This window comes from Lepisosteus oculatus, chromosome 2 (assembly GCF_040954835.1).
Source record: "Lepisosteus oculatus isolate fLepOcu1 chromosome 2, fLepOcu1.hap2, whole genome shotgun sequence".
NCBI classification, from domain to species: Eukaryota; Metazoa; Chordata; class Actinopteri; order Semionotiformes; family Lepisosteidae; genus Lepisosteus; species Lepisosteus oculatus.
The window spans coordinates 627339-642621 of NC_090697.1; the positions used below are offsets into that span (position 1 = coordinate 627339).

General features: G+C 42.2%; 1 protein-coding gene across 5 annotated transcripts in view; it reads right to left on the reverse strand.

Annotated features, from left to right (window-relative positions):
- Positions 1-15283, reverse strand: part of cep85l (centrosomal protein 85, like) — a 92663-nt gene that overhangs the window by 7408 nt on the left and 69972 nt on the right. For all 5 annotated transcript variants that reach the window (XM_069195590.1, XM_069195600.1, XM_069195594.1 and 2 more), the window contains 6 exons: positions 9562-9679; positions 8926-9111; positions 5515-5667; positions 4595-4749; positions 1517-1634; positions 1092-1142 (listed from right to left, as the gene is read on the reverse strand). In XM_069195590.1, coding sequence (XP_069051691.1) covers positions 1092-1142; positions 1517-1634; positions 4595-4749; positions 5515-5667; positions 8926-9111; positions 9562-9679 — 781 coding nt within the window. The remainder of the gene's footprint in view (positions 1-1091; positions 1143-1516; positions 1635-4594; positions 4750-5514; positions 5668-8925; positions 9112-9561; positions 9680-15283) is intronic.

Below are 15283 nucleotides of genomic sequence, written 5' to 3' on the forward strand. Positions count from 1 at the left end.
ACCTCATTAAGCACTGTGTGCATTGTACACAATGGGCAACATTATGTCAACGTAAGTGAATCGCTGTGGGAAAGTCCTCAGTAGATGTCTAGAGAACAGTTCAAATGCTTATTTGCGGAGGGATTTTCTTTTCCAATGTATCATGGAGACATGCTGTAGATTTTGGGTTAAACCTCATAAAACCAGGTTTCCTCAAAGTCTTCCAAAACTTGGGTCAAAGTTTTAAATGTTTTAACACAATACACACATCCAGCTATCTGAACTTCAAAACTGTCCACAATTTGGACATATTTGTGAATATCTGATATGAATAAAGAAAACTGCAATCCAGATTTTTATGTACTCGTATTATACATAGTATTTCTATGCTAACACGTTAACACCTTATCCACTGCGATGAAAATTGAATTATTTTAAAAATTTGACATGCTGTGCAAACACAGATATGTATAAATGGTCAGCATGTCAACCACAAATGACATCCAGATATACAGTACAGTAGAAGGAAGTTTTTTTTTTAGAGATAGTGATGTGAAACACTGAATTCTTTTTTTTCTTATTTAATTGATACATTCTAAATTATAAATAACTTCAATGTACTCTGCAATGCCCGCTATTTTAATGTTGTTTTTATTATTATATAGTCTAAAAATACACAATTGAACTCAGTTTCAGTCAGGAGGTCTGGAGATCCTGTATACGTAATAAAATGATAAGTAGTTATAAGTAGTAGTTCCACTCTAATCTGTATCCAGTACATCTTTAACTACACATAATTAAAGTTCACATGGCACAGGGTTCCACTTTTACTGTAGGTTCCTTCTGTACATGACATTGCAATTGTCTTGTAAAACAATTGTTTCAATTACTGTGACAGTGAAAACACTTTTGAGATAAGAGATGATTATGACGTGTAGAATATGTATTCTATGAAATGGGTGTTATCAGACTGCTTGTTTTGACTCTGCAAGTCCACAGTCCCAACAGCACAGGAATTGATGCAGCTTTCACAGATAACACTGCTGACAATACTCTCTCGTAAGGCTGAATGTTTAGGTGCAGCAAAGCAGGTTCATCTGGCAACTACTTACAGTCAGTTCTGAAGTGAGCCTTTCTATTTGCTTCTTTTGATTGTCTATAATCTGGGGGGGAAAACAAGAACACAAAGATTACAACAAAGTAAAAAATAAGCATACAACAAAGTCACAAATAAGCATACTGACTGAAGTAAAGGTTTATTCCTGCTGAACAGAGAAGAAAAGAAACACAACACTTTGGCTGTGGAGCCTTCTTTGGGTGTGGTACTGACGCTTAGCTGCATTTCAGAAGCAAGGTTACCATTCAAAATCCTCAGTCGTAATGATCATGAGGCCATATCACAAGACAAAACTGAATTTCTAAACCTTGTGAGTGCACCATTTTCAACCTGTGATTGGTGCTTCTTCACACGCTTTTAATGCCCCAACGGTTGAGCCACCCTGCGATAGTTTTTATGCCCCGAGCATAAAAAGTGTACCTCGATGTTCCGGCTGTGTTGCTCCTGGAGGCGGAAATTGTCCGATTCCAGCTGCTTCGTGTCCAGCATGGGAAGCCGCACCCCGTCCTCAAGGCACCTCTCCACCTTCTGCTGCAGGCTGAGGGAAAGAGCCGAGGGTGTGACAGGGCTCGACACTCACAAGACCGCAGCGCAGTTCAGACAGACAGACTGGCGCCGCGGGCTGAGGGAAAGAGCCGAGGGCGTGACAGGGCTCGACACTCACGAGACCGCAGCGCAGTTCAGACAGACAGACTGGCGCCGCGGCCTGAGGGAAAGAGCCGAGGGCCTGACAGGGCTCGACACTCACGAGACCGCAGCGCAGTTCAGACAGACAGACTGGCGCCGCGGCCTGAGGGAAAGAGCCGAGGGCGTGACAGGGCTCGACACTCACGAGACCGCAGCGCAGTTCAGACAGACAGACTGGCGCCGCGGCCTGAGGGAAAGAGCCGAGGGCGTGACAGGGCTCGACACTCACGAGACCGCAGCGCAGTTCAGACAGACAGACTGGCGCCGCGGCCTGAGGGAAAGAGCCGAGGGCGTGACAGGGCTCGACACTCACGAGACCGCAGCGCAGTTCAGACAGACAGACTGGCGCCGCGGCCTGAGGGAAAGAGCCGAGGGCGTGACAGGGCTCGACACTCACAAGACCGCAGCGCAGTTCAGACAGACAGACTGGCGCCGCGGCCTGAGGGAAAGAGCCGAGGGCGTGACAGGGCTCGACACTCACGAGACCGCAGCGCAGTTCAGACAGACAGACTGGCGCCACGGCCTGAGGGAAAGAGCCGAGGGCGTGACAGGGCTCGACACTCACGAGACCGCAGCGCAGTTCAGACAGACAGACTGGCGCCGCGGCCTGAGGGAAAGAGCCGAGGGCCTGACAGGGCTCGACACTCACGAGACCGCAGCGCAGTTCAGACAGACAGACTGGCGCCGCGGCCTGAGGGAAAGAGCCGAGGGCGTGACAGGGCTCGACACTCACGAGACCGCAGCGCAGTTCAGACAGACAGACTGGCGCCGCGGCCTGAGGGAAAGAGCCGAGGGCGTGACAGGGCTCGACACTCACGAGACCGCAGCGCAGTTCAGACAGACAGACTGGCGCCGCGGCCTGAGGGAAAGAGCCGAGGGCGTGACAGGGCTCGACACTCACGAGACCGCAGCGCAGTTCAGACAGACAGACTGGCGCCGCGGCCTGAGGGAAAGAGCCGAGGGCGTGACAGGGCTCGACACTCACAAGACCGCAGCGCAGTTCAGACAGACAGACTGGCGCCGCGGCCTGAGGGAAAGAGCCGAGGGCGTGACAGGGCTCGACACTCACGAGACCGCAGCGCAGTTCAGACAGACAGACTGGCGCCGCGGCCTGAGGGAAAGAGCCGAGGGCGTGACAGGGCTCGACACTCACGAGACCGCAGCGCAGTTCAGACAGACAGACTGGCGCCGCGGCCTAAGGGAAAGAGCCGAGGGCCTGACAGGGCTCCACACTCACGAGACCGCAGCGCAGTTCAGACAGACAGACTGGCGCCGCGGCCTGAGGGAAAGAGCCGAGGGCGTGACAGGGCTCGACACTCACGAGACCGCAGCGCAGTTCAGACAGACAGACTGGCGCCGCGGCCTGAGGGAAAGAGCCGAGGGCGTGACAGGGCTCGACACTCACGAGAACGCAGCGCAGTTCAGACAGACAGACTGGCGCCGCGGCCTGAGGGAAAGAGCCGAGGGCGTGACAGGGCTCGACACTCACGAGACCGCAGCGCAGTTCAGACAGACAGACTGGCGCCGCGGCCTGAGGGAAAGAGCCGAGGGCGTGACAGGGCTCGACACTCACGAGACCGCAGCGCAGTTCAGACAGACAGACTGGCGCCGCGGCCTGAGGGAAAGAGCCGAGGGTGTGACAGGGCTCGACACTCATGAGACCGCAGCCCAGTTCAGACAGTTCAGCCCATGTTTCTCACCTTGTGGTGTGGACCGGATTCAATATACTGAGCTACAGCAAGCTGTGATTCATGTTAATACAAGTACCGGCATTTTGTGCATGTATCACAGCTTTTCCATTTTAAAAGTTGATGAAAATTTTAAATAGATAAAAAATAATTTAATAATACATCTAATAGATTGAACAGGTTAAAATATTTATATAAATTCAATATTTTAGATAAAAATGCATATGCGTTTAAGAGCTGGAGTTTGCACACCGTAAATGCTCTAACTACAGCAAGCTAATAAACATGGAACTCAAAGAGACAAGTGTATTTGTTCTGCAATCATGTGAACACTATTATTACACACAGACAGTGGCCATTCAACTAATTGTGCAACCTGTCAAAGTAATTTTGTGTGCCTGAACTCATTTAGGGTTGCCATGGCAAAGAGGTTGAATATTTATGCAATCATCATAGTTTAGCTTTTGATTTTCCTTTGCCACTTTTTTGCTGACATTTAAGACCTGTCACCCATAATAGTGGTTAGTTTGAGCATTCATGTTTTGATTAAAAATACTCACTGTAAAAAAATGTAGGCATCATTTGTAAGTCAATAAAATGGAATGTAATATGCTGGAAGGGAGTGAATACTTCAGAAAGTCACTGTATAGCATAATTCATATCATCAAACATAATTAAAAAAGTCCTACCTTTAAAAATATTCTACATGATATCTAGATTTACTTTCACTACATATCGAAACCCAACACATACCTCCTCAAGTGTCGGTTAAAATCATTTCAACCTCTACAGTGCTTTTTAATTTTTTTCTACCTGTATGTTCAAATCCAACGCATTTTGTACCCGAAACAATCGGCCTTTGGAGTTTGTCCTTAAACCATCCACACAAGTTAGACTCAGCAACATCTATGACTTTGAAGCGTTGATTGAGTTTCACCTTTTCTAAATCTGTCCACCATGTCATTGTAGCATTTGGCTGTCTACCCTGCCCCCCACTGTTTGGTTTGAGAAATGCATGGTGTTTGATAGCCGATGTCATCAATTCTGCACTGTGACAGGCTGTTATACTGAGGTGGCACTGCTTGGGTGGAAAAGTGACTCTGCAAACCCAGGAAGTCCGTACCTCTGCACAGCAGCAATAAGCTCCTTCTCCTTCCTTCTCTGGCTCTCCAGGAGGTCCTCCTTCTCCTGCAGCAGGCGCTGGCTCTCCCGCGACCTCTGCTCCAGCTCGCTGGCCCTGCCCTGCAGCTCGTCGGCCTTCCCCTGCAGCATCGCCAGCTATGGCGCAGAAAAAACAAGCCCACTTTCACCGCACAGCTGCGGCTCCATCGAGAAGGACTCGCACAAATCTCATAACCGTCCGCGGTTTACGAGAGGGACACAGGCAGAACGGGGCTGCCTAGGGATGTCCTCTCCCCTATGAGGTTAAAACATTCTGCATCTCAAAGCAACAAAAATGTCATGAGTTTTGCTGACCTCTGGTGGTGCAAAGCTGCATTACAAGAGTGTGAACACCAGCAAAGTGGGCTCTGAGATCAAGAACAAATCTGTGACAAAGCTGAAGTATAACGTCAATGAGAGGGACAAACTAAATATATAACCACCCCTCATCGTGGGTATCAGGGTCCAATGTAAAGCCCCTCAATATATTAAGGAAGGCAGAAATACATCTACATATCCTTAATGAATCAGGAAACATAAAAAAGGGATTTTCATGTTGTGAACATTTTCAATAGAATTTTATAATAAAGTACTAAGCAATTAAGTGCACTATTTACTGTATGCTGCAGAGCAAAAGGTGAAAGTACCCAGCTGTGTATGACACCATAAATAACAACAGTTCCTTGTTACTGTATCTTAGGCATCAGTGATGACACTTTGACAGACTGCAAAACTGAAGCTGCTTGCATGCCAGGCAGACACATCCCTTGTCAAGAGCCACTTGCACAGTTATGACTACTGCCATTCAGAACCAATGCAGCTGTCTGCTTTATCCTGAAATGCCCTCCAGGCTTGTGGGCTCCAGTGTGTTCATGACTTTACCTGCTGCGCCTGGTTCTCAACATCTTCCAGGGAGGGAAGGTCAGCCAGGTATTTCTCCAGTGTCTCTATCCGCTGCTGTTTTTCCTGGCTTTGCTCACTTTCCCTTTGACATTTCTTCTTCAGACTGCTAATATATTTGTCTCTTGTCTTCAACTACAAAACATGAAAATGGGCAAAGGTATTCAGAAACTTCGGAGAAAACCTCTCTACAAAACTGTAACACTTCACAAAGCTTGAAAAACATTTAAATTCAGTTGTTCCACCTTTGTAATTGAGAGACATAACAATTGCACAGAAGCACAATACAGTGCCTTGCGAAAGTATTCGGCCCCCTTGAACTTTTCAACCTTTTGCCACATTTCAGGCTTCAAACATAAAGATATAAATTTTTTATTTTATGTGAAGAATCACCAACAAGTGGGACACAATTGTGAAGTGGAACGAAATCTATTGGATTTTTGAAACTTTTTTAACTAATAAAAAAATGAAAAGTGGGGCGTGCAAAATTATTCGGCCCCTTTACTTTCAGTGCAGCAAACTCACTCCAGAAGTTCAGCGAGGATCTCTGAATGATCCAATGTTGTCCTAAATGACTGATGGTGATAAATAGAATCCACCTGTGTGTAATCAAGTCTCTGTATAAATGCACCTGCTCTGTGATAGTCTCAAGGTTCTGTTGAAAGTGCAGAGAGCATCATGAAGACCAAGGAACACACCAGGCAGGTCCGTAATACTGTTGTGGAGAAGTTTAAAGCCGGATTTGGATACAAAAAGATTTCCCAAGCTTCAAACATCCCAAGGAGCACTGTGCAAGCGATCATCTTGAAATGGAAGGAGTATCAGACCACTGCAAATCTACCAAGACCTGGCCGTCCCTCTAAACTTTCAGCTCAGACAAGGAGAAGACTGATCAGAGATGCAGCCAAGAGGCCCATGATCACTCTGGATGAACTGCAGAGAACTACAGCTGAGGTGGGAGAGTCTGTCCATAGGACAACAATCAGTCTTACACTGCACAAATCTGGCCTTTATGGAAGAGTGGCAAGAAGAAAGCCATTTCTCAAAGATATCCATAAAAAGTCTCGTCTAAAGTTTGCCACAAGCCACCTGGGAGACACCCCAAACATGTGGAAGAAGGTGCTCTGGTCAGATGAAACCAAAATCGAACTTTTTGGCCACAATGCAAAACGATATGTTTGGCGTAAAAGCAACACAGCTCATCACCCTCAACACACCATCCCCACTGTCAAACATGGTGGTGGCAGCATCATGGTTTGGGCCTGCTTTTCTTCAGCAGGGACAGGGAAGATGGTTAAAATTGAGGGGAAGATGGATGCAGCCAAATACAAGACCATTCTGGATGAAAACCTGTTGGAGTCTGCAAAAGACCTGAAACTGGGACGGAGATTTATCTTCCAACAAGACAATGATCCCAAACATACAGCAAAATCTACAAAGGAATGGTTCACAAATAAACGTATCCAGGTGTTTGAATGGCCAAGTCAAAGTCCAGACCTGAATCCAATCGAGAATCTGTGGAAAGAGCTGAAAACTGCTGTTCACAAACGCTCTCCATCCAACCTCACTGAGCTCGAGCTGTTTTGCAAGGAAGAATGGGCAAGAATTTCAGTCTCTCGATGTGCAAAACTGATAGAGACATACCCCAAGCGACTTGCAGCTGTAATCGCAGCAAAAGGTGGCTCTACAAAGTATTAACGCAAGGGGGCCGAATAATTTTGCACGCCCCACTTTTCATTTTTTTATTAGTTAAAAAAGTTTCAAAAATCCAATAGATTTCGTTCCACTTCACAATTGTGTCCCACTTGTTGGTGATTCTTCACATAAAATAAAAAATTTATATCTTTATGTTTGAAGCCTGAAATGTGGCAAAAGGTTGAAAAGTTCAAGGGGGCCGAATACTTTCGCAAGGCACTGTAGATGTGGGCGCAATTTGAGACGTGTTAGGAATATATTCTGAATTTACAACGTTCCTCATAGTTTTAAAGCAGTTACAGTTAGTTTAATTTAAGCTGTGACAAACTGCTACAAATATAGATCATAAAGCTTCTGATGTCACTTGGTTTGCAGTACCTTAAATGTCTGTATTGAATAAAAGCTCGGCCTGTATTTTAAACTGCATAATTCCAACTCATTTTATCATCTTTACTGAGGTACCAATTAAGAAAGAAAAGAATAAGAAGTTAACAGAAAAAATATGAAGAGAATATCGTTACAATCTAGGATTATTACAGTCTAACATTTGCAGGTCTTATTATTAAACATCTCATGACCAAAAAGGAGAGTCTGAAAACAACAGGTAGAATCTGAGGCATTTGCACAGCTACAGGTGAGTTTCAAAGCAGTTCTTTTTAATTTAAATTGTGACAAACCACTACAAATATAGAACATAGAGCTTCTGACATATCACATGGTTTAGGATAGGTAAACACAGATGATCAAGGGGAATTTTCTGGTTTGCTCAGGTTAATTAACTTGGTAAATCATTACAGTCCTCATTAGTCCTATAAATGCATAAAGATGAGACGGAGCTAGAAGGCAGGGAAGACAGAGAGAAGAAGGAAGACCACCACCCTCTTACTCTAAGCTTGTTGCATTCAAAAGAACCTTGTTCAGACCAGTCTTGGGGACAAGATTATGGCTACATCATTTGAACTTGGTAAAAAATGATGTTACCAGACAGCTTTTTGTATCCTGTTTATTTTAGGGAATTCTGATCATCTTTATTGTGGAATCCTCAGGCTAAGAACGTTCTCTCCTATTCTGGTGATGCATTTTTAGAATAGGGAGCTACATTTCCATTTATTGAAGGAAGGGAGGTTTTCAGATTACAGAGGCAGAACTTTGTGTTTGTGGGCCTATAGAACTTAGGTCTCTGAAAAGCATAGTTTTGAATATAGTGTAATGTTTAATGTTGTGTAGTTGTGTGCTATTGTTAGTTGTAAATGCATTTTTCTGTTCAAGGTTTAACTTGGATTTTACTACTCTTCCACCAGCGCTGTGTCTCATGTGCCTCACATTTTATATACCACTCAGGTTTTATCATTTCTTGACCCTCTCTTTTGTAACAATATAATAGTCATGAAACAATATATCGTTACAATAACATGTAACAATATAATAGTCATATCATGCAACATACCATAAAATATCATGTATCATGAAACTTCCTTGTATCACATCCATCACAAGCACACAGACACACTTGAAATATGATGAAGATGACATTGCTAACAGCGGGATTACTTAATAGTGAAGACTAGACAAATAAAAAACACCCAGTCATAGCTATACTAGTTATAGTGTTCGAGAGCTCATTTAAAACTCCAATGTAACGGACTATAAGAAAATGGTTAAGTCAGCTCCACTTTAAAGCAAGAAAATCATGGTCACCTTCTCTTCCAGTTTTTTAATCTCCTCTGTGTACTTCTGTGTGTTTTGCTTCAGGAATTCACTGAACTGAGTGACCTCCCGCTCCGCAGTGGCAAGCTGGCGTTCTACCTCTCCGTTTTCACAGTGGAGAGAGTTTGGTCTCTCTGAACACTGAGTTTGCAAGGGCAGGTTCCCAAACTGCGACTCCTGTGAAAAGAACAGGTCCAGGAGAAGGTGGTTTAACAAGTTTAGATTGCTTGAATGACGCCTAACCTATTGGAAGCATGCATGACGTACTTCAAATGTTACACAAATTTAATCCATGAAAGCAGCAGTGAAGTGTTAATCAAGAACTAACTTTCAGATGAACCTTTACAGTCCACTCTCTTAAACATGATCTGTTGTTGAACACAGTCTGCACGAAGGCATTATCTGAGTTTAATGCTCGATGAAGGTGAAACCTTAAAGTTAATGATCTGCAATACTGAAGTTCAAAGGAGTAGGATCCAAAATGCTAAATTACTATATTTATAGAAATATCTTAACATTCACAAACTAAAATCAATCAGGTGCAAACAAACAGCAGGATTTACCACGTGTTTGTGCTGAGTGACAATGTCCTATTCTGAATCACTGCCACAGCGAATGGTGCTATACCTTCATTTTAAGGAGGTAGGGGTCCTCACAGCTCCTGCACTGACCCTGGATCACCTGCTGGGCTCTTAGCTCATTTTCTCTGATCTTCTCATGCAGTTGAAAGATCTGCTGCTTCTGCCTGCAACACGGAGGAAGAACTCAACAGTTATGAAATGATGCAAAGTGTTTTGTTCACAATATACTGTATTACTATTCACACTTTCAGTAAACTTTTTCTTTTGTAATATGAGAAATCTGAAATGTATTAAAACCCTTCTACTTTAATATTGCTACTTCAATCAGCTTCATGCTTTTTACTTAGCAGTGAAATCATCTTTAATTAGCACAGTGCACTTATTTTGGATGCTGTTTTGCCTGTTGTTAGAATTGTGTACTTTGAGATGACAGTTTGGAAATGTTACAAAACCTCAATAGGGTTATATACTGTATATTATATATATCAAAGTCATGTTCATTCAAAACATGAAAAGTGTTTTGCTAATAAAGGCTATATCAGAAAGATACAAATATAAGGCAAACTTTGTGTGTCTCATGAAGAGCAAGCTGGGATATGCAAAAAGATCATTCCTAATGCAGGAAATTGTAAAGGGTTAATAAAGTGATGTTAAGTAATGTTAAAAATAAACTGTTTTAAAATGCGTGTACATTAATGTTTTTAAGCAGCCCTGTGAACTTTTGTCTTCTTCTGAAACACAAAGATATTAAAGTTCAATTTGCTAAGAACAATAAATCACATTCTAGTGTCCAAGGAAACTTCAGATCCATTTATGGCACTAAAAAAGTGACTTCAAAATGGGAAGGAGAAAAAAGAGAAATAAATATTATTTCTGATTTGCAGCACCACCTAAAGGGAATGCTAGTATAAAATAATTAGCTTCTCTGAACTGTTTTTTGTCGCTAATAGCAGTAAAGCTTTGAGAAAGCCAATCAGAAAATCAAATACAGTAGTTCATAGGTTTATTGTGGTCATTTACTGTTTACTTGACATAAGAACAATCACTCAATGATTAAATAATGATCTCAAACTATGAAGCCTAAAGTAGAAAAGCTTCCACATTATTACACATCTGGAGAGTTTTGTTAAAGGCTTCTTCTTGTATTACATTCCAGTTAAGTATACTTTTGAAAGCAGATAGTTTTGAAACAGAAGTATCAACTTAACCCCACAAACTTGTCAAAAGTCACTTTGAATTGTTCATAACAATTGTTATGAAAAACACATTAGAGGCAGACTGTTTTCAACAGATAGTCAATTTAAAAGCCTTTACTGATTATGTTTATATTCAAGGGCTAATTCAGTGTCATCCTGCAATGCTTCTGTGGATAATTATTGGTATTCATATTATTTCACTAAAAGACATTTATAGCACTATGCATCCATGATTTTATTTTTAAAAATGAATATTGATTTTGAAAACTGATTAAATGGTTTTGGCATAATTGTAATGAATTAATCAGTCAAGACTGACCGTGATACACCTCATTAGTGAGAGAGTTGACTGGGCACAGGTGATGGGCTGATCTAACATGTTGAATGGGGTCATAAGAAGGGAAGCAAAGTCTTCTCGGTGCAGAATGATACAATAATTGCAGAAACGGAGACATATCAATGGGGAGCTCTAGGTCTAGGTCATGGCCTGGGCAGGAGTGTTGACTCACTACAAAAGTCCACCTTTGGCAACCTGACTGCTCAGTGACATTGCTCAGGTCCTGAGACCTCAGATCTTGCCCTGAGTGCCAGGCCAGCACCTGCTTTCATGCTGCTCTAGCAATATGAGAATGTGACCGGGCTGTGGGGGCTCTATGTGTCAGACTTGCGCCCTGTTGAATATCTGTGGGATGATACTGTATGTGGCACCTCAGCAACCGGGGTTCAGCAACCAGTCACCAGGCACTGAATCCCACTGCAGAAGACTGGGACAGAATCCCACAAGACAGTGTCTGCAAACTGGTGCAAAGTTTGTGATTCAGATGTACAGCTTGTAGTTCTTCCAACAGTGGCGATTCATACTACTAGCAGCAGATCCTCGATTGATTAAACCCATTAATGACTAATGTTACTTGGAAAAAGATATTTATGTTGGTTATGTCTGTCTGTTCAATGAAATGAAAAATTTTGTCAGTATTCTTAAGAATATCTTCTTGTATTTGTTGCAGTCAAGAGTGATAGGTTTCTCTTAATCTCTCAGTATATCATTCCTTATTCTAGTTTCTCTCTCAGCCCAACAAAGTTCAGTGACTACCATTTTAATTATCTCTCTTTAATGCCCAAATAGTTTAACATAGTTTCCTGGTGGTGTAGTACTGCTTCTGTGCAGTGCTTTAATAAGTTGTGCAGTTATTGTATCATGTATCCATATAGGGCTGAAATTCAAAGAATGTTAAGGCTCTGAGTCAACGGTTTTGTAAACAGAATTTCACTTAGCCAATTTGTCTTCCCTCTCAAAACTTTATTTGGAATCATGCAGCCTGCTGTGAAGGGTTATTGGGTGAAAGCAACAGAGCGTGATTGTATGTGCAGTTAGTGACAAGAACCTGTCTGCTCAGGGTTTAAAAAGCATAGCTGTTTATTGAAACCGGGTGTTCTGTGCCTCTTCAAACAGCAGCAGTACTACAGTGCTGACATTTGGTTCTTCGGTTTCCTAGAGGCTAGAGAACATTGTGAAGCAAGAGGACAGAGCGTCTGTCAGTGTTGTCTCCGTGTAGAACTTATTCCTTTTCTTTTTCATACTTTAGGTCTCTTTCAGGCTGAGTAATTGTAAAACAGCAGTGAACTTATAAACCATTGCTGCTTCTCTTAGTACTGCTAATAATAATTCCATGACAGTAATATATTTGCATTCATAAAATAATGTGTTGTAGTTTCAAATGTGTGCTGACATTTCTGGTCAATATTAATAAGAAAAAAAGATTTGGAATAGAACAAATCTTCCAGAAATGGATGCATTGCAGCTCCATCTTGTGGTTGTTTGTTCTTTTCACTGAAGTAAAGACCTTTCATGTAGAAATTACTTCTTTTTTGACCAAAATAAAAAATGCGGTGAAATGTTCAAAATGGCAAAGAACTTGTCCATTATGTCTGAGTACCATTGAAAAACCTTCCACTACAGCTTTTTTAAATATGATAAACTATCATTCCCTGCATTTCTACAGCACTTTACGTGCCAAAGGAAGGGAACTACATCACTATCTATTGAAGTGCAAGGCAGGTGAGGCAGTGTGAAACTGATTCACCAGACGTTTTTAAGAGAAACTTTAGGAAGACCAGATTGCAGGAGCCAAGAGTGAAGTTTAACGCCTCAACTAAAGGACAGTAGCTCTTGGAGCTCAGTGTCCCTGGACCCTACGATGGGGCACTGCACCTCTGCTATTCTTATGTGCCTTCTAACTGGATACTCCAGTAATTACTTCACTATTCAAAGTCACATTCATTGTACAGTGAAACATTCTGTCTTCTACAATAGTTTGTGAGGAACAGTTTACAGAAGCCAGTGTGAACAGCAGAAATTGTGAACACTGTATTACAACATGATGATCATAATAACAGAAAAGAATCAAATACTGCATGTTGTTTATAGGAACAGAACATGTGGTAAAGATGAAGATACTTCTTTTTTTTATTGTGATATTACAACTCCTTCAAGGAGATATCCAGATCAACTGGGGTGTTATCCACATCACCTGAAGATGTAGCAATCATCACAGAGTTAGGAGAGAGGAGATGGCACTGGGGTTATTGAGATCACCTGGAGTTGTGGCAGTCACCACAGAGTTAGGGGAGAGGAGATGGCACACTGGGGGTTATTGAGATCACCTGGAGATGTGGCAGTCACCACAAAGTTACAGATGCAGCCATTCAAAGTGCGCTGTACACACACGTACCAGAGGTAATTGGCTACGGCGTCGCGCATTGTGACGCACGATGACGCACGGTACCGCGGTACGTGATTGGTTGACCGACAGGGGCACTCGTGGTCCGTTGGTCTGTCGTAGAAAGATTTACAGTAAACGTCTTTACTGTGCCCGTTGTAGTATTGAATATTTATATGGAATTTATATGGAATTTTACCACTGAAGGGAAATCTTAGTACCTGAGCATAAAAAGAATAGGAGCATACTGCAACGCGTGTGAAGGCCATAAACGATATTAATTTTGGTACTTTAAAGAAAACATACACACCAGTATTCCATTTCTCCCTAAACAATTTAAGCATCGAAGTCTTTAACTAACGTGATACTGGAGTCAACAAGCATACTTTTAGAATTTGGTTAAAAGGGAATATAATATGGAATCGCGTATCTAAAGAAATTAATAACGATATAATTATATTCATGTTGCAAAAAAACTGCAACGGACATAAAAACTCCCTTGCTTTTAACAGAGCGTTCCATAATTTCCAACTTATGTTAGTCTTTACTCTGTTAAGACATTAAATATACATGTACATACTGTATACAGTACAGTTTGCATACGGTAATATGCTTATGTTCCTAAATCAATCTCTTTTATGAGTATGTGAAAGGCATGGTGAATCGATTCTCAAAAATTACTGTACTTTGCATGATTGGAAACAAATGCGTGATTGCGAAATGCTGTGGTGTTACTTTTACAAAGACGGTCAATGAAAAAAAGAATGTTGACCAGGGCAATACTTTGAGTTTACACTTACAGCTTGTCCAAGGTCATTCATTATTAATACCATTAGTAATATCTTCGTTAAAGACTTTGATGGCGACAGCCCAAACATGAGAGGTTGAGCTTAATTAGCTCCACCTTGCGGAAATTCTGGATACTATTATTTTGCTTGCGGTATTATAGGAGAATTTACGGTAACTAGCGGTATTTACCGGTAACTCGCGGTATTTACCGGTAACTCGCGGTATTTACCGGTAACTCGCGGTAGACTGCGTACAGCGCACCGGAAAATAATGCGGTATCGCCCGCACATTTTGAATGGCTGCATCTGTAGGAGAGAGGAGATGGCACACTGGGGGTAGCAGTGGTGGGTAGAGAGGGGAACAAGTATTGGCACAGGAACATTGTAATCAGCAATTGTCTCATATTTCTTTTCATGTGATTATAGATGTTCCTATATGGAGCTGGAGTGCTGTCGATTTTTTTTAAAGAAAACACTGTCGATTTGTTTGGGCCCGCATGTCAGCCACTGAAGTTCTCCTGCTGGTGGCAGGCTGACCCAACATTTCTGTCTTCTGCACAAGAGTCACCACTTTCTTCTCCCTCTTCAGCACTTAAGTGTTTTCATCATGACTTGTTCTGGGAGGTGTGACTGTGAGAATACTAGCGCATCACTGGAGGGAATAGAGTGAGGTTCGAGATGCATGTTGTGTGGACGTGGCTGCATGAAAAATTAAAACATTGTGTATAGTGGAGTTTCATAATAACAACACAACTTATACAGTTTCGGATGCCACTTGCAAATACCTAAAACCACAAATACTAAATTTGAGAATAACAAGGGACATGCATCTGGCCAGGTATATTTTAATTGTATTGCTTTTTCTCCACATAATCTAACTGTACTTATTCTGTCACCAATGTGGTAAGTACATCTCATGTTTTATGTCCATTTCATCCATAAGCACAGAAGGTGCTTAATTTCCTATACAGTTTCGTGTACATAGCAAATAATCTTTATTTTGTCAAACCCCCTTTCAGTCCTCTGCCAGCCGTAATGCTTATGACTCTGTACAGAATGAGGGC